The 26,407-nt window shown below is 43.4% G+C and overlaps 1 protein-coding gene across 1 annotated transcript in view; it reads right to left on the bottom strand.

The window, feature by feature from the left end:
- ITGA9 (integrin subunit alpha 9) overlaps positions 1 to 26,407 on the bottom strand; it is a 291,817-nt gene that overhangs the window by 240,732 nt on the left and 24,678 nt on the right. The window contains exons 5-9 of the mRNA XM_050938116.1: positions 15,001 to 15,068; positions 8,823 to 8,952; positions 7,175 to 7,260; positions 4,718 to 4,786; positions 319 to 456 (exon numbers count right to left, since the gene is read on the bottom strand). Of these exons, the coding sequence (XP_050794073.1) occupies positions 319 to 456; positions 4,718 to 4,786; positions 7,175 to 7,260; positions 8,823 to 8,952; positions 15,001 to 15,068 (491 nt within the window). The remainder of the gene's footprint in view (positions 1 to 318; positions 457 to 4,717; positions 4,787 to 7,174; positions 7,261 to 8,822; positions 8,953 to 15,000; positions 15,069 to 26,407) is intronic.

The following is a 26,407-nucleotide window of genomic DNA, read 5'->3' as shown; positions in this document are numbered from 1 at the left end:
CATCCAAAACACAAAGAATAACTCTGGTCAAAGCAGCTGATTTTGAAATCAAAAACATGGAAATCCACCAATACCACCAAATTTCAACATAAAACCAGAAATTTTCCCAAGCTTCCTCAAAAGAGTCACACTTTCATGACCAGGAGCTGACTCCTAAGTTTGTAAAAAACACCATGATATCAGATGGTTTTTGCCTGGCTTCATGTTTTGTTGGAAACACGCACATACACATCCCGTGTATGTAACACACCAAATTACATGGTAAACCGCAGCTGGACTGACCCTCCTGCCACATGCTCATCCACTTTGCATACTCACATTTCCTCTGTTGATATAGACTGTGACTTGACCTTCATCCCTGATTTCAGAAAACATGGGTGCTCCAACCAGCAGGTCTGAAAGTCCATCTGAGTTCAGATCAACTGCACATAAGGAGGAGCCAAAGTAAGAGCCCATCTGTAACCAAGCCGAGTCACAACAAAGCATTCAGTATCTGCCCACACACAGGAGGAAATCATTTATGTTTTTTAACATCAGCTGATGACTTGCTGCTTTATCTCACAATAGCAGCCCTAAGGAGAAACCTTAGGGAATTTTTTGGCAAGAATTAGGCACTTTATTATAACTGTGCATCAGTTCAGTTTGTAGAAGGAATAAAACTCACACTCCAAGACATACTTAAAAGAGGCACTATACGGCCTTACTTTAGAACAGCTTTTGCTTGGTAAATATCTAAAAAGAGGAAGAGGAGAATTAGCAGCCTGGGCCAAGATTTTCAGAGGTGGCTAGTGATTTTTAAGGCCCAATGTCACACAAGTGAATGGGGCCTGATTTTCAGAGGGTTTTTTGCTCATTTTTAGCTCATCACTTGCTAAAATCATGCCACTTTTCAAGCTGTCTGAAGCTGGAGTCCCCAAAAACAGGGGCACCCAAAATCACTAGTTATTCTTGAAAATCTTTTTCCTAGTCTTTTTAAATTTCTCACCATCAACCAGAAAGAAAAGTAGTAGTCTGACTGCAGGATTTTTTCCATGCTAAGCAGCTATATTTGCATCAGGAGGTTACTTCCAGTTCATGAAACATGAGGGGCAAGTTTTGGAACTGGCGGGCTGGGAAGCACAGCCCACTCCCCAACCCAGAGTCTGGTACCCCAGATTTGAGCTGCATTCACACTGCTCTGTCCCACATTACAGAGAGATTCAGACTCTCTGACTCACCCCTCCAGCATGGGCCACTGACCTAAGTCAAGAGGGGTTGCTAGCCTACGTCAGACTTATTTCTGTGTGGAAGGAAGACGGGCTTGGGTTTGAACCTGAGTCTGAGCCTGAGCTTGGTGTGCTGTGTTGACATACCCATATGGGCCTCCGACTGCAAGCTAATCAGCCAACGGCCCTAAGTCTGCAATCCCTACTACACAGAACTCCCACTGGTTTCAGTGGGAGTTTCATGCCCAGAACTTGCAGAATCAAGCCCTAAATGTGTAGTCAATTTCTATCTTCAATGAAAGATATCGGGCTGAGATATTTAGGAAAGAGAATGAAAGACTTAGGTGTATTATCAGATCTATTTCAAACAACTATCAATGTAGAACATTAAATACTAACCACCCACCCAAATATACCCTTAAACTACACTTGAGGTTTGATTTAAAATACAAGTAAGAAAATTGAAGGCAAGACTGGACACGGTCTTTAATTCACTCAACTGGCCAAGATGCTCACCAATGACTTTGTCTGCCCAATCTGCTCACGAGCAAAGTGCGACACTTTGGACTCCAGAGTCATTCCAGAATCCACAAAAAGACAGAGCATGAAAACATCATCGGCAAACCGATGGACTACACACACACTAGTGCATAGCTCTCAAATGTCTCACTTCGACGGACATCACACATTTTAGCCCAAAAGCTATCTGCTTTCCACATTAATCTGGTCACCCCTCGCTTTTATTGTTGACAGTTGTTTATATCAGAAATGGAGAAACATGAAACTGACATTACAAAGCTACCTAAACTTTTTTTTTTAATTACGACTCTCACAGCATATTACATTTGCTACATACATCATGATTTTAGGGTCTCATTTTGGGTTTTTAATCACACATGGAGTCCCACATTTGGGCCTTGACAGATTAAGGTATATAAAACAGAGCTCTGGCCAACCTATTAGGGTATATCCATACTGCTGTTGGGAGCTTGCTTCCCAGCACAGATACCCAGTCTCGTGCTAGCACTGCTCAAGCTAACATGCTAAAAACAGCAGCATGGTCATGGTAGCAAGGGCAGAGACTCAGACAAGCTGCCTAATTACAAAACCCACTCAAACTGCAGCGGCCACACTGCTCTGTTTAGCACATTAGTTTGAGCAGACCTAGCACGTGCCTGTCTACCTGCACTGGGAAGCATGCTCCCAGCTGCTGTGTAGATATACCCATAGGCATAATGGGAAACAGGCAACAGCCACTGTGGTGTTCAAGTTGAGAATGTAACATTCCACCTACAAGATTCTGTGAACTGTTTGGAAGCTGTAAGGACAGCGGGGTGAGCTGAGGATAGTGTTTCAACACATAACTCTGATATTTGGGTTCAAGGTCAGACCTTTAATATTATCTGACTCACTAGTTATTTTAGTGGAATTCCCCTGGTGGATTTTTTTGGTTTATTTTTTTAAAATCCAGTAATGTTTTAAAACAAAATTCTCATGGGCAGTGAGTTAGAGTTATGAAAAACATTTCACTATGTATTCAGGCAGCTTTAAGGAAAAGGCTGTTATTTACCCAACTGTGCAGTGTGCTCATGTTACTGTGAGAACATGGCATTTCTGCCTGTGTTTTTATTTGTAACCACAGGATTGCATTTACTCTTTTCCATATTTGATTTCCCAACCTTTTCCGCCCTACAAAAAGAGAGGAGGGAAAAAAATCCTGTGCATTATGTCAAGTGTGCATGGGACATGAGAGGCACGAACTCATACCTTTGTTGCTAAAACAGTGTTTGGTTTGATCTCGTTTCCAGCAATATTCATTAAGTGAGCATTGCACATCAAATTACATTTCACTATGGAAAAAGACAGGCAGGTGTTTTTGTTTGTTTTTAAATAAATTTTTGCTCAGATTTTACAGGAACAGGAAGGATGGGGCACATGAAAATCTACAAATATTTGAAGGATATAAACACCAAAGAGGTGCAGAATTATTAATGGTATTTATAAATGGGAATTGTGAGATTAAATTAAGAAAGGAAAAGTTTTGGCTGAGTAGCCAGAACACTTCCGGATAGCTCTATGCGGGAAGCTCAGGAATCGTTTTTCAAGAGAACCGATGGAAGCAGCATCACTCAGGGCATTTAAAAGAAGACTAGAAGAAACACAAGAAAATGCACTAGAGGAAACAATCAGGCACCAACAGGGAGATGTACTGGATGAACTGATAGGTCTTTTTCATCTCAAATTTCTGTGATGCTATCAGTGCAAAACAAAATAGTGGAGACCTAAAAAACGCAATCACTTCATCCACCACCTATTCAACCTAGGGATTTTCTCCTGTCCCCACTGTTTAAGCAACTTTCTATAAAATGCACTTATGATTCACTGAGACATTGGTGAAGTGTCCCAATGACAGGCTGATAACAGCATCACCTAGTATAGCCAAATTCGATTAATACTGTATACTGTTCAGGGTCTTCATCTCTTTTAGAGCCTGACTGCACAGCCAGAGCAGAGTGCAAATACAAGCGGTTCCTTCTGGGAAGCCATGAGCTAGGCAGACAGTCTCTTCCTCAGAGATTTATCGCTAAATAAAGCACATTCCTGTTGTTCCCTCAAGCTGGATCTGCTATGTATTTGTTTTCCTGAGGACATAACACCTATCACCACCAAGGCTCCTGATCAAGGAGAAGGTGCACTTCTCCCTACCCCAGCACGACCTCACACAGGGATGTGGAGTTTGACTAGGTACTGCTAGAATATTAAAACAAAGGACCAACGTTAGCTCTAAGGAACAAATCCTCAAACCAGCAGCCACGGTAGATGCATAGAGGGAAGAGGGGAATAATCCTTCCTCAACGTAATGGAGCTGTTCCACAGCCCACTACTATAACTCTAATGTACCCGCCTCCTCCTCAAGGGACAGGGTGAGAAGCTCTGGACATATGAGAATCAGTTGCTATACAGGATCTACCTCTTTCCTAGTTTGTCTTCCACAGCTGAGCTTTGTAGGGCACCCCAAATCTTGCACTTTGGCATAGTGAACTTTCTGCTGTTACGGAGGCAGGAACAGGATTTCCCTTAAAGAGCTTGTCTACACAGCAAGTTACTGCATGGCAAGCCAGGCTGTGATTCTACAGTACTCCGGCCTGCTGCACAGCAACCTCCCACATGAACCCTGCTACAGTACAGTCAAAGTCCCAGAGTGCGACGAGCTGGTACACGGCAGATTCACACACTGGCTTGCTGAGGAGTAACTCACCATGCAAACAAAGTACATTTTTATCAGCTCTAACAGGATTTTTAACTGCAAATATTACCACATTAATAATTTACTCCACAATTTCAGCACCGAGCAGATGCTACCACTATGATAGAAAAGATGGTTGGTCTAAATGATGGCTTTAGGACTTCTCGGGATTTTTACACCTAAATCAAACACTTAAGAAGCTATTAATTCAAAATAATACCAATTGAAATAGCCACATCATCATTTTTTGTGAAGAATCACTCACCTTTTTTCCCGATGCCTGAAAAATCTTTATTAAGGAGCCTGATCCCCTGTCTGTTCTGAAAATATAAACCTATCAAATGGAAACAAAAACAAAAGCAGTTACAAACACTGACCACAAGAATAAGTAGTTTATAATGTTATGAATTCATCAGTGCAGTCTGAGTATATATGCACTTTATTCGTTGTAATAAAATGATCATTAATATTTGCCAAACTTCACATTCAAGGTGATCCTCCTGCCTTTTCTAAAACAAAAGTTGAATTTCCATTTTAGTACCAGATGTTAGGGGTCTCTTGTCATTACAAGTACTTAAATAGCATCTTAATGCTGCTCTGCGTGTGTGTGTTTAAAAAGACCCACTGCACAAAAGCCATAATCTCAAGCAAATGTCTCTTGGAAAGGAATAGCAAAGTGTCCCAGAGTAACTAGGGCTGAGAATCTGACTGGTTATCGGGATCTTCCCACCCCTACCTTCTGTGCCAATTCCAACACCATCTCTCCCACCCCCGACCTCAAAAATGTGTGCAGTCTAGGTAGCAAGACAAATGTCAAGCTGTTTTAGCAAAGGTCAGGGTAAAAACTGAAATGACACCAGTAAATGTCTTAGCACCTTTTCAGTCAGAATTTTTTTCAAATGTTACAAAATTACAATGTATAGCAGCAGCACTTTAACTTGTGTTCATACAAGTTGCTCTTAGAATACCCTTTTTAATATGTCCTGGACTGCATGTGCTTACATGGCGAGTCAGCCTCCACGCTGATGCTTTCTGACATTGGTCCTTCTCTCTGGATTGTTTTTCCATGTAGATTAACTTTCATAATGTTTACAGTTACTCATTCAGAAAGCACACTTTTGAATGAGAATCTTGTTTAAAAATGGCTTCCATTTCATTCACCCTGTTTTACAGGATGTTCTGACTGATTCAGACAAGATGGCAAACAAGCCACAATGAGCAATCTTGAGGGTAGATAGCTGGGTCCATTAAACCAGTAGGAAGTGTGGAAGATTGAATGAAATTAAAAATCTTCCTTGAAGTAAATATAGAGACATTTTTATTTGTATCATAATAAATATTATACCTTCCTCATTGTGGACAAAATAGACAAGGCTAGTAGCAGTGGAGAGTCATAATGTAGTGATTTGGACATACTCAAATATAAGCCACTTATTGGTTGTTTTTGACTGTCTAATTGATTTGGTTGTAATACAGGTAAATACAGCAATGCAAGATCAAAAAGGAGATAGGCTAATAAAGACTATTAGATCTTCTGCTCCTAAGGAGGCCAATACACTCCTGGCACAATGTAGGGTATTAGCACTGTCCTCCAGTCCCAGAGCAGTACTGCAGCTCATTAATATTTAGCATTTAAGACCAGAAAGAGTAAAGAACCTAACATTTAATAAAATCCCCATTTGCTTTCAGCGAGGAACAAGTCTCCACTGAAGTCTTGAGTCACTTGTTAGCTCAGAGCAGCAGCAACAGCAAATCTGAAGTCAATTCATCCATTTCTGACCAGCAGGTGTCAGCGTAGTTAATAGGACCAGGCATCCCTTCATCTGCAAAGCTGATCATCGGAGCCAAGGACTTGATGTATTAAATTACATAGTGAATTATTAATAGTTGTGTGCACATAGAGTTTTAAGGTGCTGTATATTTCTCTGAAACAAATCAAGTACTGTACTTTATTGTGAAAGTTTCCCTTGGACATGGGGGGAAGGGGAGCAGGGGAAAGAGATTAATCTAGATACAATGACAAGAAGACAGAGATTATCTTGGGTTTCACAATGGCCTGGTCCAGAGGAGATGAGGAGCCAAGGGTTCTGAATATTAAACTCCAATTTTGCTGCTGACTTGAATTTTGTAATTTTGGACAAGTCACTTAAGCCCCTCAACCTTAGTTACCCCATCAGCAAAATGGGGATAATTATAATTCTTGTCATAGGGAGGTCATCATCATGGAAAATCCCAAAAGCACCACCCAGCTCCAATCTCTGGCCAGGTCCTCAGTTTATATCCATCACTGGCAATCTTATCGAGCCACCAACACTTTTGGTTTCTGCATGATCACCAGCCGTGCAGTGGCACTTGTTCATATACAGCTTCACAATTCGTTGGTCTTCCCTTCTGATAACTCCATACCAACAAGGCCACCAAAACCAAACTAGCGCTATTTTAAGCAAAATAGGTTAAAAAAATTCAGACAGAAGAGTGATTTTTGAATTAACAATGTCTCTTTAAAAAAACTATTTTAAAGATAGGGGTGTAGGAAGGAGCATCACAAGGGGCAGAGAGGGTACATTTGAGGACCTCATCAAATTTCCTCACCTTTTCCAGGCAAGTGCTCAAAAATTAATCTTCAGGCAAAATTTCATGGTTCATTAAGTTTACAGGAACGTAGTCAATATATTTTACCCAGTAACACCTGACTGTATCATTGTTCGACTAAAAGCCACACCTTTCCAATGCCTCCATCCTGGGGAGCTCCTCCTACGACATCTGTGGTAGTCGGCTGGGAGAAATGACCTGCTGTCACTGCGTATCCTGTGCAAGAGGTTGGGTGGGGTGATGGGGAAGATAAAGGAAAAAAAAACAAAAAGGAAAGATGTGAGAAACAGGTCAGCCATCTGGATCACACTAATCAGGTTCCACAGTTCCTCTTGGAGTGTAAATATCCCAGCGTCATGCAAAAAGCAGCAGGCACTCACTTTGTACAGGAACTCACCAACATTCAGTTCAAGTGTACAACACATCAGGAAATTACAGTAAGCACTCAATTGTTTTTCCAAAAGCCAAGAAGGTGAAGGTGTGGGTGGGAGCCGGGTGAAGGATAGGCAAAGGTAGGAGGAACAATAAGTTAAGAATCCAGATGTGAAAAGAACGAGAAGCAGTAAAAACAGAAACCTGCACACTGAGAGTCAAGTGACCATATCATCAAGAAGAAACGGCTTTCACGACTGTGAATGACAGTCTCATGTATGCCAAAGAGAATAATACTCCCTCAGTTAAAGTAACTGCCCATCATGGCATGAAAAAATCAAGTGCCTTTTCAGTTCATAGGGAAAAAAACAAAACAATATATGAAGAGGTCAGCAAAGTTTATGCTTGAAAAAGAAAAAAGCAAGAGTGAATTTCAAACAGTATATAAAGAAAGTGTATCTGAAACAGGTAGATCAAAGTTTTGTCTTGTTTGCTAAATTAAAAATGATATATAATAAGTTTAAAGGAGTCTAAGGAGAGAACTGGGTTTCTTTCCCTTTTAAGGATGTTTTGTATTCAGCTCGCCCCTCCATTGTGAATTATGATTCTCCCGTCCACATGCTAAACACTGTAATTCAGGTCTAATCAGTGGAAAAATCTATATATGACTTTACATATATACACACACTGTTCACTTAATTATCATTGAGTGGCACCTGCTACATTATATTTAGAAAAGACTGCAGGTTAAGGAAAGTCAGCCTGAGTCTTTAGTCAAACAGCATTAGACTATTGCCTGTTGAGTTTTCCAAGTCCTGTCACTCCTAAACACTGGGGATTAGGTGGAAGCCTTTAAATTAATTTCACTTGTGACATTAGTTGATTTTAAAGCAAGGCATCTAGAAGTTAAAGCCTAGTCTGTTAAACACCTACAAAATCTGCTCCACTCCCTAGCCCATCCCCCCCCCCCACATGGTCTCTTACTAATAAATCATTTATATAGTGCTTTGTTTTTTCAAATAAACTAATCATTCTACAGATACAGAGGAGCCGCTTAGCCCAAACCACACAGTAAGTAGTGGCATGGCCACAGCTAGAACTCTGGCATTCCTGGCTTCCAGTCTGTTACTTAGCCTAGACCATACAGTCTCACAATGCAAATCTGTTTTCTATATTCCAACTGCTATAATGTTGGGACGGGGTGGCAGGGAATGAATTAATGCAAGACCTTCACTGCTTTTTTCCTATATATTTTGTCAGGTAACCCACCAGCCACTCAAACCATTTTAAGCTAGCCACTTATTCTTTTACTTTACACCAACAAAACATTATTTCCCCTGAAAAACAACTGCACCACTATTTTACCCTATTTCCAGCCTGACATCAGGGTCCGAGCAGCTACTTGCCTAAGTATGTGTACCGCCTGGCTATCACAGCATCATCATTCAGTTTGAAATAGGTGTTGTCAGTGAGGTTCAACACTTTAACAGTTCCTGTCCAGTAAAAAGATCCCGGTGCTCCCATGATGACCAACTCCTATGAGAGAAAGGAAAACAGGGATGGATGGGAACCAGAAAAAAATACGAAAGAATTAATCACAGCAAGCAATCGTTATGTTTTATAAGGCCAGAGGAAATTTAAATCAAGGCTTCATGCATGAATCTGCCCCCACAGAAAAGAGTCGGAATTATTCCTATGTTTATACAGTACTTTTCATCCCAAACATTCCCTAAGCAAGTTTTTGCCAATACTGGAGGCACTTCACCCCTCTGTTAAAATACCTGGGCTCTCCTCCAACCCTTGCCCTTCACACAGATACCTGGAATCAATACACCTCTGTTGAACCCTCCTGCTACCTCTACAAGAAGCATCCCCAATCAATCTCACAAGCTACTGAACATGCCTTCAAACATGCTCTTCCAACAACTGTTCCTCCCAACTGCTTCATCCTCCTACTACTCTCAAGAAGTACCAAAACTGAGCTACAGAATCCATCCACTCATTCAACAAGCACCCTGGATCTACCTCCCAACCTGCTGCCAACAGCTCACAGCTTCCAGGTGACACTGTAGACAAAAAGTCTACTGTTCAAAACAGGCTGAAGGACCAGATCCTCAGCTGCTGTAAGTCAATTGATCCTTACATCAACTGAGGATTTGAACCTATGTATTTAAGAGAAATTGATTATATGAGGACCTTAAAAATGTAGATAGTCCCCGTGCATTTAAGGATGTGTTTTGAGGGTGGAACTGTGCAAAACTCAGACCAGAGTCATGTACTTCAGTGGAGTTTCAAAGGGATCTGGAACAATTTATGGTTTCAGGTGGAAACTACTAGGAACCTGATGGTTATACTTTGTTTTGATCTGAAATCAGGAAAAATGTGATGGTTTTAACATTTCAGTTGAGTTCTGCTTTTGAGTTTCTTGGACTTGACATTCAAAGCAAAACTCAGGCTGAACAAAGTCTTGTGAACTAAAATCAAAGAAAGATTCAAATGGACCCCGCAAGTGGAAGCCACTGAGTTTCCCATCCTTCCATTTGAGAGAAGGGGGCCTTCTAATGATCAGTGAGAGCCACAAACATGTAATATGCAGTGGTAGTGGTGGAAAAGAAAAAAGAAAAAAAAACAAGCTGAGCTCAGAGTGAAATCATACAGATGGTGATCCCTGGCTGAAAGCCAAGCCCAGCTGAAAAAACTAGTGTCACATTTGAAGGATTTGATTAAGCTGAACTAGGAAAGGGCAGAATAGGAGTTAATATAAGCTCATCATAAGAACTGAACAGTCTCTGATGTAAGAGAACTGAGTGAAAATTGGCTTCCATTTTCCTCACCCCTCAAGGAATAGTGTATGAGGCATTTAAACTCATTGCTGGTGAGAGAGACTACCCTTGCTGTATTCCACAGGCACTGGGGAAAACCACACTCTTTCCTTCTACCTCAGCACAAGCCATGAATCGTGGTCACATGCAAACTGTACAAGTCTTGGAATTGACTAAGTTACAATGTCACTGTTTCTGCTGGTTTGCCAAAGGAGCACAATAGGGAGAGGGAGTAACCAACTTTTTTCCCCGTTTAAGGCCTATGCCTATATGAAGTTTGCCTCGTTCCGAGGAGTGTATCAAAGTTTGACCCAAGTGTAGGAATATCACAACAACAATATGAATGTTGTTCCTAAAAGGGGAAGACTATGTCTCAGTGCTTCAGACCACCCTAAAGTGAAGCCTCTCTATAAAGTGCCTCCGTAGAAACAAATTGGTGCAGCAGGAAGACTGAGGTGGGGGAGGGAGAGAAAAGGGGAGAAGCTGCAAGGCAAATAGAGGGATTTAAAGAGTGACACTTCTGGGAAAAGAAGGCTGAAGTGCCAGAGTCCAGGCCCAGTTTTCAAACGTGGGATCCTACATGGACGTGCAAACCCCACATTAAGATGCTCTTAGTATATAAAATAGGCATTTCTGAGCACAGCAGATTGACAAATGATGCTTCGACCTACAGCTTTTTATGTGCATCTTTTAATTAAAATCTAAGCAGTTGCGTTTGTGTTGCTTGTATGATGAAAGACCGCCTCAGGATAGTGAAATGGTAGATCATTTCTTTTCTCAGGGGACTATACAACGAGGCAGAATCCCACCTGGGATTCTTATATCATGTGCTCTCATTTGAAAGCCCTTCATCCAGGATTTTTTTTAAATGTATGTTTTGGTCACTGAAGATTTGTTGTGTACAACGTGAAATAAGGCAGCTACAGCTTTTGGAAGGAAATCCCATACTCAGTTCCCTAAATCCAGAGAGAGTTTACTCCAAACCACAGGGTGTTGGAGGGAATTCTCTGCCACATCAGTGATGAACGTAATATGCATTATTCTCAGCTCTGACCAGACAGAGCAGCACAGCCATGAATTATTGCTGTACAATTGTGTGAATATATATGTAAATCTGGGCCTCATGCTATGCATAGTATTTCATACTATGAAATCCAGGAAGCCTGTGGTACAGAGTTTCCTTGTTTTGTTTTGTTTTTTATTGTGCTGACAGACAGCTGGTTTTCTTCACCTGTTTTTTATAAAAAAGGTCACAGGAAATTGTAACCCAGTAATCAGGCCAGTAACACAGCCCCTGTTACCAGAAGAGTAGTGATAAACTCCTGTGCTAGAGTATTCCAGTCCAGTGGAGGCTAACTACAGGCATTTCATGATGACACACAAGGACACAGATTGCAATATACAGCTAAATAGAGGGGTGTGCTAAGCTACAGGTTTTTTTCTTGGGAGTGGCTGTGCCCTTGAGAACAATGGATTTTCCCTGGGCAGAAACAACTTGCATCAGCAGGACTGAGTGCAAGAGTGTACAATAGAGGCTTCCCTGTTTGACCCAGAAGTCGTTTATCTACATTTCCTGCTCAGGCTGAAGCGCCATAAGGCAGGAGCACTAAAAGTTCAAAGACATCTTTTGAACTAGGCGGGTGAGGGAGGTTTACAGCATGGAAAAAGAAACAGCCTTGATTGTGCAGACAAACCAGGAAACAGCTGTTGCTGACAAGTCTCCTGTTACCAGACACAGTGCCATTGTCATAAGAGTTGCAACCCATTCCCAGTATACTTGGGAATATCTCATTCCAGTTTTTCGTGCAGTGTACCCTAATTCTGTTTATATCAGCCAAGACAATAAACCCTCTGGGCCAAATTTGATGGTGGTGTGTAAATTAGATCTCTCTCACATTACACTGAACTTCTCCCACTAATTACACCCACTCTGCTGACGTCTAGGAGAGCTCTACCTTCCGTACCAGAAGGCATAAAGAGACTCGTTTAAATTCCACCTCCTTGGCACATAAATTCTACTAGCTTAGACTCCCTTAGACTAAGAAACTGAAAAGAACGTAAGCAACTCCAAGGGAGTCTAACTCCGTGTCAGGGACTCTAACCAGGGCTGGCACTTCCATTAGGCAACCCTAGACAGTTGCCTAGGGCACCAGGATTCGGGGGGCGGCATTTTGTGCACTCCCCACGGGGCGCACGGGAGCTTCCGGTTCCGCTCCCGTTGTGCCGCTGAAGAAGGACCTTCTGCCGACGTGCCGCAGAAAACAGTGGCAGGCAATTGAACAGCTCAATGACTGCCGCTGTCACCTGCAGCACTTCGGGGGAGGATCCTTCTTCGGTGGCACGACGGGAGTGGAACTGGAAGCTCCCGTGCGCCCCGTGGGGAGCGCACAAAATGCCACCCCCCGAATTCTGCCTAGGGCGCCAGAAACTCTGGCACCACTCCTGGCTCTAACTTACACATCACCTCCAAGTCTGATCCTCTGCATCTATGGGAATCTAAATAAATAAGTCAAAGTGAGTCTAACTGCATCTTAAGGATAGCTAAGTTTATGTGATATGTACACTCAGGGGATAGGAAGAAAATGTCACACTAGAGTTTATCTACACAGCAGGCAAGGCGCACTACATGGGTGTGGTTTCTAAAGCACGCTAACTGGTCCATGTAGGCCCTGCTGCTGAAAGTTCCCTAGCACATTTTTACATATTTCTGTTTCAAACAGCACTACATTAAAGCACACTAACGAACTCTTAGGGCACACCAGCAGGGTCTGTATGGACCAGTTACTGTGCAATACATTAGAGTGCTTTAGAAACCACACCCACATAGTGCGCACTGCTCCACTGCATAGCGAAGCCCATAGATTCCCTTCTAGTATTGCTTGGAGTCACCTGGACTCCCATCAGAACTTGGCCTTCTCAGTTTAGTGGTTACCTTCTTTTCTTCTCCTTGTCCATTCTCACCAGCCCTGTTGAGGTTCATGAATTTCAAAATTTTCTAACTGCAATCTGCTATTGCTCCCCTTGCTGTGCATCTATTAGTTCTCTCCCAAGCACTCTGAACTGGCAATTCAAAGCTACACCTTCTGGCAGTGAGTAACAGGAAGCAAAGCTTCCAAAGTAACTGATTTAGGACAGCCCAGGAGTTAGCAGGCTAATGGCAATGGCACACACTGCAGTAACAACAATAGAAAACCACAGACTACTTTTAAAGATGAAGGAACCAGACCCAGGGAAGGAGGGTTATAGGGTTGATTGGAATAAAAAGACAAATATAAGTAGAAGGGGAGAACTGAGAAAAGAAGGCCCTAACTTTATGCTGCTTTCCAGATCCCACCTATCCTATTCCACCCCTCTATTGGCCTCCTCTTAGTTTTTAATCAAACAGGATATTGAATATGGGCTTAATTTATATCTGCAGTGTTTCACTAAATGAACCGTTAATAATCATGCTATCCTCCACCGTTCAGTGCATCAGCAGAAGTCACAGACATCTCACCATTGGATTAAACAGTGGAACCTCAGGAAAGTTTCATCTTAGGTCTGAATTTTGCAACTCAGGCCCATCTCTGATATTGTATCAATGTAAAGTCATCATCATTAGACACAAAGGCCAGGATTTTCAAACATGCGTAGAGATGTTACATGCCCAACTTAAGACAACTTGAAGGGATCAGATACGCAGAATGTGTTGGGCATCCACTCTCTGCATCTCAGGCTTCTTTTTCAAAAATCTCTCAAATTGGGCACCCAAAAATCACTAGTCACTATTCAAAATTTTTGTTTTTATCTTTCTAAACTTACAGCAAACAATATTCTAGACCGTGAGATAGATAAAAAAATCTATTTTGATGCCTTAAACATTGATCATGTAACGTTTGCTCAAACAAGTACTCCCACTAATAGTAAAGGAGCTACCCTCATGAGTAAGGATTGCTCAAGTGAGTAAGAATTATAGGACTCAGCCCTTACTGAATCGCATATGAAGAGAGAAACAGACTCTTTCCTCCATGGTATCTTTGGCTATAAAATCTAAGAGAAAAAAATGAAGAAATTCTGAAAAGAGATGAGCTTGTGTTTGATATGAATGCTACTGAGAAATTTAGGGTAAAATGTTCTAATTTTTTGGAAGTTCAAAAACAAAATTTCACCGCAGAAACAATGAACCCTAATGTCATTGAAGTGAGATCAATGATGTTACATCAGGGATTAATTTGACCAAGCATTTATGTAACTGCTCAGCCATGGCTCTGAAAAACATATTCCACAGTACCAGCAAGAATGGACAAGGCATCAGAAAAGGTGTTTTCTCTAAATTTAAGGACTATTAAAAAACATTTCATTCATGGGGGAGGAAATTTTAAAGCAAAATTTAAGAGAATAAATAAAAAGTAAACCCAGAGACAGAAACTGTGGGACCTATATGGTTAAAATATTCCCTCAGATAGTTTTAAAAGTTCATTCATTCTTCCCTGGGGGTACTTAAGCATAAATCTCCATTCATGTGGTTCGTATGTATTATGTAATGTATGAGTCTTCACAGTGACGCATTTCCAGAACTGTGGGAGGAGAGACATTGTAAAAGGTGGGTGTTTGTTTGCTGCGTTATTGAACTCAGAACATTATAAAAGGAAATATGCCAAGTGCATAGAATGCAGCTAACGGCACGTTTCTGTTTCCACACTCCTTTCCAGTGTACATGGCAATACAAGCAGGAAAATGCATCCACAAACTTGAACTTTTCATCAAAACCACCATTACCCACCTCAGTGAAGAAGCCTGCTATTCCAGCCTGACACGAGCCATGCTCTTCCCCGTATTTCTTCTTATACTCTAGATTGGAGGGGGAGGAAGAAAACAAACCACAGTCATGTCATTCTGTGCCAGCTGTGTGCGGCTCACAGTTCGCTGAGCTCCCTGCTTCATTCCACATGTACTGCTGAGTGCTGAGCCACAAAAAAGACTAACTGGAGCCAAAGGAGGAAAAACTCAGGAATTCAGTGAGCCTCAGAAATTTAGGCCTCTCTTCCACAGTATATGTGTACGTGTATTGCCAAAATTGACAGTTGACCAGTCTCTGCTGAAGAGGAACAGCAGCAACAAAAAGAATCCCATTTGTGATCATATATGGCTACAAACTTTCAGGGACAGGACAGGAATAGCAGGACAACAGTAAGAGGGCAAGAAAGCAGACCCAGGAATTGTAGGTCTCAGTGGTATATACCAGCTGCAACAATATTGCCTATTAACTTATAATTGTGTAGTTTAAGGCAATACAGTCTTCTGTTCCCAGCTGAGCTGTCCAGTCTCATTGCTGTAAATGTTGGCTAAAAGTTACAAAAGGGAGTAGGACCCCTGGATTCTCTCTCCAGATCTGTCATTCACTTGCTGTGTGGCCTTAGGCAAGTCACTTAATCTCTCCTGTGCATCAGATTTTCCATCTGTAAAATAGGTGTAGTAATACTCAACTATAACATAGTAGTGTAGTTTTATGCAAAGTAGTATGGTGAAGCTTAGTATTGATAAAGTGCTTTGAGTGCCACGGTTAAGAGGTACTATATAAAAGAACAAAGTATTACAACACTGGTGTTTTCAGCAAACCAAACTAATCACAACCACCCTCATCCCAGTCTTATTAGCAAATAAAAGCTAGGTCCAGTGGGTGGCAGGACACTCCATCCACCCAAAACAATAAAAGAATGCTGAAAGGAAAGACTTGTGCATTCATTTCCACTTTCATATTGTCTGCAATGCAATTGATAACACACTTCATCCCTTCATAACGTTTCATTTCCAACTCTAAGAGATACGAAAAAACATATACCTCAAATTCATCAAACTTGCATTCCAACGCAAAACCTTAACATTGACTTCATATGCTTCTGGATTAACAGGTCAATCATACATCACACTGACTGTCACAGGTTCACACAGCTGAGGAGTTATTCTGCCATGACACTGCTAAGCCAGGCCAAATTAACTTTTTGTGGGCCCAGCGCCAAACATATTTGTGGTACCCCACTGGGGAAATAGGACATGTGATGGGGGGTGGTCCACAGAGGTAGAGGCCGGTTGGGGGCAATGAGGCGCAGCTAAAAGGGAGTGGCCCCACTCAGCCCAGCACAAGGACACTGTTTACAAACCCACAACTACTAGATACATACTAGTCCGTCCAGCCCTGCGTTGCCAGCATGCCCCTTCCATACTGCTCCCCTGCCCAGGGCTCTGCCCTTATGTCCAGCACCCCCTCACCCAGAGACTTCCTCCACAGATCCCTATGCCCAATACCCCTGGTCCCACTATGCCCAGCACCCCCTGCCCAGAGACCCCTCCCATTGATCTCCCACCACAATTGCACAGCACCCTGCACACCATACCCCCTGCCCAGCTCCCACACCTACAGATCCCCTACTGTCCAGCACCCCCTTCACAGTCCCACCATCACAGCTGTACAGCGCCCCATATTCCTGAGGGAATTTTGCATCAAATTCTGTGCATAATATTCTAAAATTCTGCATTTTTTTCCAATAAATAAATGTGGAAGCTCTGCCATGGCAGTGGGGAGCACAGGCCACGGAGGTGGGAGAATACCCTGCAGCCTCCCCCACCCTCCCTGGGACAGGGACTTGGCAGTGAGGCTGAACCTGACCCTGACACAGCACAAGGGCCATGCCTGCCACAGAAACACCCTGGGGCCCTGCCAGGTACACCAGATGTGGGCAGGAAGGCTCAGCCTGGCAGTAGGATCCAAGTGCAGAGAGGTTAGTGTGGGGAGATCCAGACGGGGGTAAGAGGGTTCTGTGGGGGCAGTCTGGTGCAGGCAGCTCAGTGGGGCATCTGGATGCACAGGGAGGTTACAGGTGCAGGAGCAGTGGGAGTCTGCAGGGGGGACCAAGTGAAAGGGGTTGGAGCTCAGCGGGGTTCAGGGGAGGGGATCTGGGTGCAGGGGAGGTGGGGTTCATTTGGGTAGGGATGCAGGTGGTTGGGGTTCAGTGGGGAGGGTGTCTGAGGTGGCTCATCAGGGGGGTACAGATGCAGGGGAGGTGAAGCTTGTCAGGGTGAGGGTTTGATGGACCTATTAACAGCAGAGCCCTAGCTGCTGCGAAGGGGATCCGCCTGCTGGGCCCCCATTTCCCCTATCTCCTTCTCTTTCCCATCCCATGATAGGTGCTGACTTTTGGTTTTGCCAGTGGGTAGTTAAAGCACAGGCCTGGGGGCCAGGTGTTCTGGGTTTGTTTCTCTGCTGTGTCACAGACTCCCTGCTTAGCCTTGGGAAAGTCACTTCACCTCTGGGGGCCCTAGATCCCACCTGCCAAATGGGGCTAATGCTGATCCTGCCTCCTAGGCTAAATCCATTCATGGCTGTGTCATGATGGGGGAAAATGAACATACCAAGGTTGGTAGATCTGGGCTGAATTTCTTCACAGACTGAGAATGAGACCCAGCTCCACACAGAGGGAAACAGGAGACAGAAGGGCTCAGGTCAGCTCCACCCAGAGGTGGGGTCAGGGCTTCAGACCTGCAGCTTCTGCCACTAGGGCAGCTGGGGGCTTCAGCACATCTCCTGCCAGGGTCCAAGGGCAACCCTAGGTATTTTGCCACCCCAAGCACAGCAGGCAAGCTGCCTTCGGTGGCTTGCCTGCGGGAGGTCCCCGGTCCCGTGGATTTGGCAGCAGCCTACGGGAGATCCACCAAAGCTGCGGGACTAGCGAACCCTCCGCAGGCATGCCGCCAAAGGCAACCTGCCTGCTACCTTCACGGCAACTGGCAGGGTGCCCGCCGTGGCTTGCTGCCCCAGGCACGCGCTTGGCATGCTGGTGCCTGGAGCCTCCCTCACTTCCCCTCCACCCCCCGCACAGCTCCTGCCAGGGTCAGGGCTTCTACTCCCCCTACACCACCACAGCACCCACCAGCCCTAGGCTAGCTGGGCTCCCTTGGGTCACCTGATGGCTGCTGTAGCCGGAGTGGAGCCTGAACCCCTACAGGTGGACGCCATGGCCAGCAGCCCAAGAGATGCAGGGTGTTTCCTGTTGAGCAGTGGCGGGGTTGGGGCAGAGGCTTTGGGGAAGAGGTGGGGTGGGGGCAGAGCAGGGGCCATGGCACCTGGGCCCAGGGCCATGGCACCATGGTAAACCCAGTACTGCTGCTAAGGTCATTGTCAAGGAACCTTAACTATGGTGCAGCTATCACTGCATGCAAGCTACATGTACTTGGCCTCTACCCTTCTTGGAAGAAATGGAATGAAATATGGCTGTCTGTTTGAGCTTCAGAGCCAAAAGAGCTCAGATCATCTATAAAGTGTGGGACAACTCCAAAGGAAGCAGTGCTGCCCACGCGATAAACCAATCAGCTGCATGGGTGGCCAGATAAAAATTTCTCCTCTCTACAGGGCTGGCTCCAGGCACCAGCTTATCAAGCAGGTGCTTGGGGAGGCAACTCGGGAGTGGGGCGGCACTTTCAGGGATTCGGCGGCAAGTCCCTCACTCCCGCTCAGAGCGAAGGACCTCCCGCTGAATTGCCACAGATCGCGATCGCAGCTTTTTTTTTTTTTGGGGTGGGGGTGGACTGCTTGAGGCAGCAAAATCCCTGGAGCCGGCCCCGCCTCTCTACTACTACTTATTACCATTCAGTCTTTGAATCAGAAGCAGGACCCCTGAAGTGTACAGACTACTACTTCAATCTGTACAAGTTCTTCAGCACTTATCTTTGAGTTCCTCTCTCCACACTGCCAACTCCCCTCCCACAAGCTCCAGCTTGATCACCAAAACTCCTCGCTCTCCACCTGGGCCAGAGGAAGCATTTATGGCTGTACCAAGGCCTCTTATTGCTAAAAATCAATCTGTCCCCTTTTTATTCAAAACACTCTAGTTATTTTCTAGAGACAAACAGGAACCATATCTCCTAAAACAAACACCCCCAAACTCTCAAAATCTGAACCAGAATCTTCACAATGGGCCAAATCAAAACATGGCATCCAAAACACCCTGAACTTTAGAGTGTTTAAAACTCAGATCTGAATCCAAATTTTGCCATGTGGGCCCATCTCAGTTTTCTGAGCTTTTTATTCCAAGCTTTACCAAACGAATGAATGTGCAATTGCAACATATTGCCACTTCCGGCATATTACAACATCTTCCCCTGGATAAAGGGGGCTCCAGGGAAACAGAGTAATTGAGTTTCTAAAAACATTCATCATATAGCCTGGTAACACTTTACAATAAGTAACCATTAACTCCTTGCTAAATTACAAAGGAATTTACAAGGAACTGCTTGGTATGTTACCCCTTTAGAACCAAATCAGTTCCTCATGGTGTGTGTTACTCTACTGAAGACCAAAAGAACTTAATAAATCATTGGTTTCTTCATGGAAACCTTTTTTAAAACATGTGCTAAAGGAAATAGTGACAAGACTAACAAGTAATTACTTTAGCATTTCACACTAGTAAAAACACCTAAGGTCTAAACAGTTGAGTAGGTAAATGAATGACAGTTTGTCACAGCTGAGGGCTCTCTCAATTTTTCAGAATCTGCTAAAACTGCAGATATTGCTGAGAGTGACAGGTCTGATGGCATAATCAATTCGAAGTACAGCCTTGCTCCTCATGGTGCAACACATGTGTAGATAACCCCTGGGTCCACACAGTGGAGTTCTATGTGGGCTCAGGGCCCACCAGCATGGTGCATGTTTCAGGTTCAGAGGTCAAGGCAGCAACTCCACTAGGAACATATGAAAATTTGCTTTAAAAAACTTGAGTTCTCAGGGCAGTTCACCTGTATCCCCACCACTTTATTACTAGCCCTGCACAGACAGTCATTTGTGGAGTTAGCCTCTCCTTGTAAGGGAGGATTTTGTATTTGTTTATTTAAAAGTGGTCTTTTATTTGACGAGGACCGACAGTCACAGCTTTTTCTTTCTAGAATTACTTTTCTAGGACGACGCCAGGCAGGCAGGAATGTCACAGGAGCCCTTTTTTGTTAGAATCTGTCTTTGATCCTGAACTAGGACTGTGCCAATGTCTGTCACATATTCTTGATCTGTCCAACTTGAACCCTTTGATTCCCACCACAGTAACATTTTTATTTAAATGGAACATGCTCATCCTGTGGAAATTCTCTCCTCACCCTGACTCTGTACCTGAAAAGTTGCTCTGTAATCTTTCATGGTCACCCACTCATGGTCTAATTCCATATCCTATACATCCGGCTCCCAGGAAGTGTCAGTTTTCCAAGACTTCAGCAGCTTTGCATAGGCTTTTTCAATGTAGATACCTAACCCTTCTGAGAAGATAGTGATCTTCTTTATTATTTTAAAATATAGCTTCTTTTGCTGATGAAAGTTATCAGATAGGTAGCCCCAGAAAATGATCTCTGTTGTTTATCTACAGGACAGATGCAGCTCATGTAGGTAACACAAAATTTCCCATGCTAGTAAACCAGAGTGCCTCGGCTCTAATCTAGAGGGACCATTTCTATGAGGGAGAAGCTATTTCATCATCTCAACTCACTGACTCCTTGGCCTGCTGAAATTGCTAAAATGGATCACCCAGGTGCTTAGCTAGAGTAAGTCAGGCTAGCTCCACTGAGCACAACAGAACTACACCGATTTGCACCTGGTGAAGACCTGGCCCAATGCCAGTGTGTTCAGAACTGGAGTGAGACCATCATTTCATTGTGCACACAGGCCACCAATCATTCACTATGCAAGTAACAGCTTTCAGTCACTACCAACCTTACCAGGACCAGTGACTTGGAGATGAAAGACTAATCACTTATTAATAGAGATGGTCAGGAAATTGTCAACAAAATTATTTTTGCCAGAAAATGCCAATATATTGAAACTGAAACTTTTTGTGGGAACATATAGGTTTCGATGAACTTTAGTTGGGATAGGTTTTCAGGTAAAAGAGAGAGAGAGAGAGTGCACGAGTGTGCACCACCCATTCCATAATAGCCAATAGCCCAGTTGCTAGGGTACTAACCTTAGATGTCAAGAGATACAAGGACTTGTTCCTGAATCTCCCACATCACCAGTGAAGGCCCTAACCACTCGGCTAAACAGTCAGTCATTCCCTCTGGCCCAATGAATATTTAATTGACACCAAGGGGAACAGCTCCAAGAGGAGAGATTAAGATCCACTGCAGAATAGCTAATAGTCCAGGGGTTACAGCACTGATCTGGGATGTAGGAGATGTAGGTTTACATTGCCGCTCTTCCTCTTTCACATCAGAGACTTGAATCTCATTCTCCCACATCCCAAGTGAGCGTCCTATCCAGGGTCACTCTCTCTTTTTCATTTACATTTTTGGAAGTCTCAGTTCTGTCTTGATGAACATGAACATTTTGAAATCTTGAAAACGTTCATGACAAGAACACCATTTCCCACCCCACTATACTCATTAAACAATCTTCTCCGAGCCTCAGACTTTTAAAAATTGGTTTAGTCCTTCATTTAGGGGAGCAGATGGGAAAAAATACATATATTTTTTAAAAGCACAGCCAACCTCCATGTCTTCCTGCTAAGGAGCTATAACAACTGCTGCATGCCAGTCCTGTTTATTTTGATAAACAAATGTTTTATTTCATGAAAACTAATAGAGTTGGCTCATGGTTTAGTTGAACATGTTCTTCAAGAAAGTCACTGTACAATTCAGCTTTCAAAAACCAAACATTGCCAAATGTTCAAATTGTGTATCGAAAAATTAAATGAGAAGATTTCAGGCAGATAAGGATATAAATTAGTCCTAATAGCACAGCAAAGGATGAAAGTCAATTAAAACATAATATTTCCAGTTCTAATATTTTCTCCTTTTTCTGCTTCTTCTCAGTTATGTCTAGATTGCAACGGTACCTTTCAACACAATCTGTCATGGGTTTCAAAATGTTATTGCTCTTTACTATTTATAAAGCACCCAAAAGCATGCTCCCACTGATTTCAAAGGAATTTGCATCAGACCTGTATAGGACAAATAAAAAGACAAAAGGTGAAATCCTGCACACAGTGAAATCATGGGAGTTTTACCATTGATTTCAATGGGGCCACGATTTCACCCACAGTTGCCACACCAAAGAGCTTACAACAATCTAAAGGCTGAATCCTGCAAATACCTATAGCCATAAGTGATTTTATCCACAAAAGTAGTCCCATTGGATTCAATGGGACATGTACGCACTTGCATAAGTGCTTACAAGATCAAGTCCTAACTGCAAATGAGGGACCACAAACAAATGTAAAACAAGATAAAGTGAGGAAGAATAAAGGCTTTAGCAATAGATGTGTGGGGTCACTCAGGTTTGGCATACATACCTCTAGATGATTCCAGAAAGATTTTTGGGGACAGTACAGCTGCGCTGGTTCAAGTGACTAACCGTCCCAAGTACAATGTAGGTATGGACTCAGGCGACTAGGCTAGCTCACGCCACCATGGCTACATTTCTATTTTTAGCACACTAGCATGACTATGTCTACTTGAGCTGGAAATTACAACTTCTGGCACCAGTGTAGACATACCCCCCAGTCACCCATTGAAGATGTTCTGCTGTGTATAAATATTATATATTCATTGGGCCAGAGAGAATGACTCTATTGTTCAGTGGTTAGGGCACTTCCTGGGTTGTGGAAAACCCAGGCTCATTGCTCTAATGAATATTATATATAAAGTGGAAAATCTTCAAAAGGAGAGCGAGTGACTCCACACCACCCAAGAACATCCCATAGCCCAGTGGTAAAGGCACTCTTACTAGAGGAGGAAGAATCAAGTTCACATCCTTTCTTCACATCAAGCAGAGTGGGGAATTGAACTGGGGCCTCTCACAACCCACGGGAGTGTCTTAACCACTGGACTAATGTTTTTAAACATTCGAAAAAATATACTTCAATATATAGCATTAGGGGAGAAATGAAGAACCTATTGTTTGAAAGAACTGAAAACGTAAAATTAATTCTAAAGTTAATAGTGGGTAGGATTTGTTGATTGACATGATTCTGCAACACGTTGGACTGCATCCACTGAGGCTTACATTTTAATAGAACGCACTGTATCGCTTTATGTGATGCACAGAGTTCAGTGTTTCCAACTCACTTATATGGCCAATACTGTCTGTTCCAAGCAGTAAGCCTATATTTCACACAAATAACTGGTTATGCTCTTCTTACATCAGTGGGCACTGGGGAACTCATCTAGTCAAGTAATTTCTGAATTTGTATATAACCACAGCAGGCTGTTATACTGTCTGTTGTCAATGAAAGGGGGCATTAAAGCAATTTAATTTGAATGAATACTACGATATATCTCTGACAATAGAACATGGAAAAAATAAAGTGGGTTCAAAACCAGACTGATTTGGACCATTTCATAAGAGTAGCCTTGCAGTGCACAGAGCCATGTCCTCTCTTCTACCTACCTCCATACTTATATTGTGCCCCCATACCATCATTGCGTTATCTTAGCACTTTCATGTGTGTAGATCAACTTATCCTCACAGTACCCTGGTATTAGCCACATTTGACAGAAGGGAACTGAAGCATGGAAACTTTAAGGTATATCTGCACCGCAGCTGGGAGCAGGCTTCCCATAGCTCGTAGACAGACATGTACTAGCTCCACTGGATCTAAAATTAGCAGTGTGGACATGGTGGAACAAATAGCAGAATGGGCTAGCCACCCAAGCTCAGGCAGGCTTCTGCTCAGGAGATTAGCCCATGCTTCTGCCCGGACCACACCATCCACACCGCTCTTTCCAGTGTTCTAGCTCAAGCAGAGCTAGCACATGTACCTATCCAGGCTGGGGGAGACACTCCCAGCTGTAGTGTAGACATATCCTATATGGCTTCTACAGTACAAGTGTAGGTAAGTCAATGGCAGACATGAGACTAGCACCCAGGTCTCCTGGTTTCCTGTCCAATGCCTTTACCCCAAAGCCATTCTTCTGCAGGTCACCCTTCCCCCATCACATCTCATCTGCAACTGCTGCCTGTCACCACCCGTGCGAAGCACTGTTAGTTAAATGCAACGGCCTTGATATCACTGTAGCTGAAACCCTCGTAGAAACCTTCATCTTCTCTTCCCTCGACCATTGAAACTGCCTTCTCTATGGTCTCCGCATACCCAAATTCTCAGACTCCAGCATGTGCAGAAAACTGTGGCCTGCCTCCTCACAAATAAAGAGAGTCTCAGTCATAATACCCTCATCCTCAGAAAGCTCCAATGCCCCCCCCTTTCATCCAGGATCCAGCTCAACATTTCTTTCCTGTATTCACAGATCTTGTGTCTCTGCTTCCCTGCTCCCTCTGCTTATCTAGCATTGGCCTCCCTTGTTCTCTCCACAAGATCGTGCTACTGCTCATTCAAGATTTCAAAAGAAATTGACAGTTACAATATAATGCCATTTTTCATGTCTGAAAGTTGATGTGATGGGGTGTTTTCCCTCACCTCAATGCATGCTTGTCACTACAGCTGGGTGAAAGGTTTCAGACAAATAGTGACTATGACATGAATTCACTGGATTGTTTTGAACAAAAAAAAGTGTGTGACTTAAGTGCCATTCAGAAAATCAGAGGAGAACACACTGGTGGCCCCCCCCCTCATACTCGAATGCTTAGGGCACTTACGCAGGATATTGGAAACCTGGGTTCAAATCCCCACTTGACCTGATTCAGAGCAAGGATTTGATCTTGGGTCTCCCACATTGCAGGTGAGAGTCCTAATCAGTGGACTCAACAGTATTCTGGGCAGAGTTTCTCTCACTCTCTCCTGTTGAAATTGTTCCACTTTCTATAAATAATTAAATAGTCATTGGACCACAGGGTGTGAGAACAATCCCATAGCTGGGAGGTTGGGGGATAACTTGGTTCCAACCCCTGCTCCTGTGTCTATCTTCCTAATCACATGAAGTAATAACTGTTGCCAGGATTAGACCTTTGGTTGTAAGCACTTACAGGCTTCTCATTCATCTGTAAAGCACTGTGCACCCTTATAGTGCTACAGAATTAATCTATATTTGCAGAGCAGCTTGCTCAATGCATGAGCCATGAGTAGATAAATTCACTAAGCAGGAAATAGTCAAAAGGCACAAAGGAGAGTATTAGGCTGATTTTCATTGGAGTTGGGTACCTAAGCCCTCTTTGAAAAGCCTCCATCCCCCTCCTGCCAATCAATAAACTTATAAGATAAACAACAAAAGAAAAGATAAACTCTGACCTGTTTGCTGTGTATCAGAAAGCCAGGAGGAGGATTCTTAAATCGCAATTAAAAAGAGAGCTGGATCAGGAACTGACCCTTCCTGCCCCAAACCAAATGAAATAAAATATTGCTTAAAAGCATTAGCTCCCCCCCATCAAAAGAAACACACAATAAGAATTTAAAAAAACACAGATTGCTATGACGTGTCCTCAGTCATTTGCACTAGGAGCCAAAGACAACACATTTAATCCCAACCTCTTCTTTCCTCTGTTTCAGCATTTCACTACATTGGGTGGAAATGCTAGTTGTCTTTATGGCCTAATACCCCGGTATTGAGTTTATACATACCCCAAAGCCAGAGGATCAGAGTATGGCTCTCAGAAAACTGGTAATAGATAAATGGCCATTTATGTCCCTGGAGGGGAAATCTCTATATTCCCTTGGATGGATTGAGTGGGGGTGAGTACTGTTCATAGAATGTCAGGGTTGGATGGGACCTCAGAATGTCATCTAGTCCAACCCCCTGCTCAAAGCAGGACCAATCCCCCAGACAGATTTTTGTCTCAGATCCCTAAACGGCCTCCTCAAGGATTGAACTCACAACAGTGGGTTTAGCAGGCCAGTGCTCAAACCACTGAGCTATCGCTCCCCCCCTTCTATAGCCACCAGAAATTATTGTTTAACTTTCCCATCTCTCCCCCCCTCCCGCTCCCTCCCTGTGAGCCTTACACCACAGAACTAGGAAACATCTCATCTGTCTGTCCTCACCTCTGTTAAATTGTCTCTTATAACAGCAGCAGCCCTTTATCTCTGCCCATTAAGCGAGTCGGAGGACAGGATGGCTGGGTTCCTAATTTTCTTGTAGGCCACATTTGGCAGCCATTAAAAGCAAGGACAATCAAGTCAGAGTATAGCTTGGAAGGCCTTAGCTCTGTGCCCCACAAAGCACTTCAGTTCATACAAATCAGATTAGCTACTAGCCAGAAAGATTCC

The sequence above is a fragment of the Gopherus flavomarginatus genome, chromosome 2 (assembly GCF_025201925.1).
Source record: "Gopherus flavomarginatus isolate rGopFla2 chromosome 2, rGopFla2.mat.asm, whole genome shotgun sequence".
Classification (NCBI taxonomy): Eukaryota; Metazoa; Chordata; order Testudines; family Testudinidae; genus Gopherus; species Gopherus flavomarginatus.
The sequence above is the reverse complement of the archived record's forward strand: the minus strand, read 5'-3'. Positions and strand labels throughout refer to the sequence as shown.